The following is a 3812-nucleotide window of genomic DNA, read 5'->3' on the forward strand; positions in this document are numbered from 1 at the left end:
AAAAAAAAAAAAAAAAAAGAGTTTGAGACCAGCCTAAGCAACACAACAAGAGCTCGTCTCTACAAAAAATACAAAAATTAGCCTGGAGTGGCAGCGTGTGCCTGTGGTTCTAGTTACTAGGGAGGCTGAGCCTGGGAGATGGAGGCTGCAGCGAGCTTGAGCTATGATGGTGCCACCGCACTCCAGCCTGGGAGACAGAGCAAGACTCTGCCTCAAAAATAACAAAACACACACCAAAAACCTAACCTACCACTCTGGTGAGAGAAAGGAGGGTTAAAAATGTGCATTTGATTAGATGGCAACATGAAAGGCAAGGCCAGAAGGATCTTTAACCATGGACCACACACACACTGTCCTCCTGTCAGTTAAAGATGAATCCTCATCTTTGTTCTCAGGAGAATTTTCAGTTGATAGTTTCTAGTCAAGAACTATCATTTAAAAGGCTTCTGAGAAAACAAAGAGTTGACAGTGAAAACAACGTGTGGCAGTTCTCGTTTAAGCTCGTCTATCTCCCTGACGCCTTACTGTGAAATGATAAAACTGGTCAGGTTTGAAATTACTTATTGCCTTTCAAGGCAAATATATTCACTTTTAGAAACAAGATTCTGTATAAATAATTTTAAAATGAAATAACTACGAATATGAAAAATGAAATTAGCACTTGCTTTACTTTCCCTTTTTAACTTACAATCTACATTCCACACAGTTCCCCAGGGCAGCATTTCCTCCATTCCTTATTACTCCCACATCATATGACCATGGGATAAACAATTTCTAGGCTTACACAACCTCTGAGACTTAAAGACAAATACTCGGTGATTAAAACCTCTGAACATTTAGGTAGAAATACTTTCAGACCCATATAATCAATATTATATTTAAAGTTAAGGATTTAATAAGTGTTCTGGGCATTTCATTGAGCCTTTTTCGTATGTTTTAAAATTATTCCTTAACAAAGATTAAAGCACAATTAGATAAAAACGAAATATTTATTTTAAAGGTCTTCATCCCCCCTACCCCCAAACTGAAGCCTTTTCCTTTTATGGCATGATGTTGGGTGCAGAGAATACCAGGGCCTATCCCAAGTGAAATTCCCCTGTAAAGGACTTCTTATGTTGTACCAAAGAACCGTTTTCCTAAGTAGCAACCCTTTTATGGTATTAATTTCCAAAGAAAAGAATTCTAAACAGAGTGGACAAAAGCAAATTTCAATGAAAATTTACCAAACTGTGTAACTATGTGTAAAATTTTGGTTAGGTTCTGACTGATAATGTTAAGAAAAGACACGGCTAAAAATGTACTCTTGTAAAGTTTCATTCTAAAGTTGGAAAAGCCAATTTCAACAACAGCTGGTATTATAAATTTTGTTGGGAAATGCTGGCTGCACTTTACGTCACATTTACTTAATTATATAAGGAATAAAATTAAATAAATTAAGGAACACAAAGCATTGAGACCATATTCAATTCCTTAAAATGTTTGAAAGAACATCATCATGTTAACAGAATGATTTCTGCAAGTTGCTTAGAGTAAGTTCTCAACTATTCTGCCTCCTTATCTGTTCTATTAAAATGATAAAGATTTGTTTTAAATGATCAATTTAAACTTGACTAAAGGTTACTTTATTTCCTACAGGTTGAGTATCCATTATCCAAAATTCTTGGGAGCAGAAGTGTTTTGGGTTTCAGATTTTTTTGGATTTTGGAATATTTGCATTATACTTACCGGCTGAGGATCCCAAATCTGAAATCCAAAATGTGCCAATGAGCATTTGAGAGTCATGTTGGCACTCAAGAAGTTTCAGATTTTGGAGGATTTCAGAGGTTCAGATTAGGGATACTCTTATCTGTATTTTATATTCTAACCACCTGACATAAAATTAAGACTAAAAAGTTTTGTTTAAGAGGGGAAAAACAAGGTTATGTATAAAATTTTAAGAACAAACCAGCAGAAAACAGTAGATGAAGTAAAATGAAGCAAGTACCTGCTTGTTCTTATACTTTTTTAGATAGCGGGGAGACACCAAACATTCAGGATTTATATCAGTCGTGATTTGCTCTGGTATTAACTGAGGATCTGGGTTTAAATGCTGCATTTTCAGAAAGGAAAGAATATTTTGAACTTCTAAGTTGTAAGAACTGTCCGCCATGGTCTTGCCTTTGGAGGCTAATCTGCAGGCTGCCATCCAATGTGCATACTGTTTTTCCTGGAGAAAAGAAATACTGATGTGTGCAATGTATCACGAGACGGGTCTTTCAAGTATAAAATATAAGGATGACTGGTCAACTCATTTATAAATCCAAGAAAATTGAAGTGTATTTTTAACTGAAAGACTTACATTGTCACAACGAAGCCAGATTTCATTCATGCCCTCTGCAACTGGAATCAGGAGTTTAATGTTAAATTTTTGGCCCGAAATGTTTACATCTGGGGTAACTTCACATCCTGTAACAAAAAATTTTAAATTATCAAAATGGCTAAATTTACTTTTAAGAAGTCTCAAGTCAATATAAGCAGCTCTCATTTTGTGGCATCTTAACATGTTGGATTTTGCCATAGTATTTTATGAAGGCATCTGCTGCAGAAGGTAATACACACATTTACTTGGGAAGCTGGAATGAAAATAAGCCAGGCATGGTGGCTCATGCCTGTAATCCCAGCACTTTGGGAGGCCGAGGTGCGTGGATCACCTGAGGTCAGGAGTTTGAGACCAGCTGACCAAATGGTGAAACCATGTCTCTACTGAGTACAAAAAATGGCTGAGGTCAGGAGATGGAGACCATCCTGGCTAACACACGATGAAACCCCATCTTTACTGAAAATACAAAAAAATTAGCTGGGTATGGCAGCGGGCACCTGTAGTCCCAGCTACTCGGGAGGCTGAGGCAGAATGGCGTGAACCTGGGAGGCGGAGCTCGCAGTGAGCAGAGATGCGCCACTGCACTCCAGCCTGGGCGACAGAGCGAGACTCCGTCTCAAACAAAACAAAACAAAACAAAAACAAACAAAAAATTAGCCAGGCATGGCGGTGGACATCTGTAATCAGAGCTACTTGGGAGGCTGAAGCAGGAGAATTGCTTGAACCCAGCAGGTGGAGGTTGCAGTGAGCTGAGATCGCGCCATTGCACTCCAGCCTGGGCAACAAAAGCAAAACTGTGTCTCTTAAACAAATAAACAAACAAAAACTCTATTCAGAATTTCACTTTGTAGGAGGCTTTACAGAAGGCAATGCAGATTTACTGAACTAGGTGTTAGATAATGGCATAACAGCTGGCATACACAAGTAGTAACAGTATAACAAATACAGCAAAGGAGAGCTCTGCAGAGAGACGTGGGTTCCAGACTTTTCTTTGTCACTTATTAATAATTATGGGCCATTTAACTTATCTAAGTCTACATTTCCTGACCTTGAACTCTACCTCACAGGGATGATTTAAGGATAAATAAAATAATACACATGTCGAAGCTTCCTAAAGTTTATTCCAATTGTCTGAGAATGACATGAACAAAGCACAGTGTCATATGATCATGCAATAGGCTCGATGAGGAAAATTTTAAACTGTTAGTAGGGCTTGCCTTTTCAATTCCTCTTGGCACAGAACATAAGAAGATCATACACACTCCATATCCAGAAGAACAAATGTTAAAATTGTCATTTTCCCTCTCTACATAAATATTTTAGTATCAAATAAAAACACTTTTGCCGGGCGCGGTGGCTCAAGCCTGTAATCCCAGCACTTTGGGAGGCCGAGGCGGGCGGATCACGAGGTCAGGAGATCGAGACCATCCTGGCTCACACGGTGAAACCCCGT

General features: G+C 38.5%; 1 protein-coding gene across 3 annotated transcripts in view; it reads right to left on the reverse strand.

Moving 5' to 3' along the window:
• Positions 1–3812, reverse strand: part of FERMT2 (fermitin family member 2) — a 99762-nt gene that overhangs the window by 5096 nt on the left and 90854 nt on the right. For all 3 annotated transcript variants that reach the window (XM_011961810.1, XM_011961811.1, XM_011961809.1), the window contains 2 exons: positions 2339–2445; positions 1985–2206 (listed from right to left, as the gene is read on the reverse strand). In XM_011961810.1, coding sequence (XP_011817200.1) covers positions 1985–2206; positions 2339–2445 — 329 coding nt within the window. The remainder of the gene's footprint in view (positions 1–1984; positions 2207–2338; positions 2446–3812) is intronic.

This window comes from Colobus angolensis, unplaced genomic scaffold (assembly GCF_000951035.1).
Source record: "Colobus angolensis palliatus isolate OR3802 unplaced genomic scaffold, Cang.pa_1.0 Scaffold57, whole genome shotgun sequence".
NCBI lineage: Eukaryota > Metazoa > Chordata > Mammalia > Primates > Cercopithecidae > Colobus > Colobus angolensis.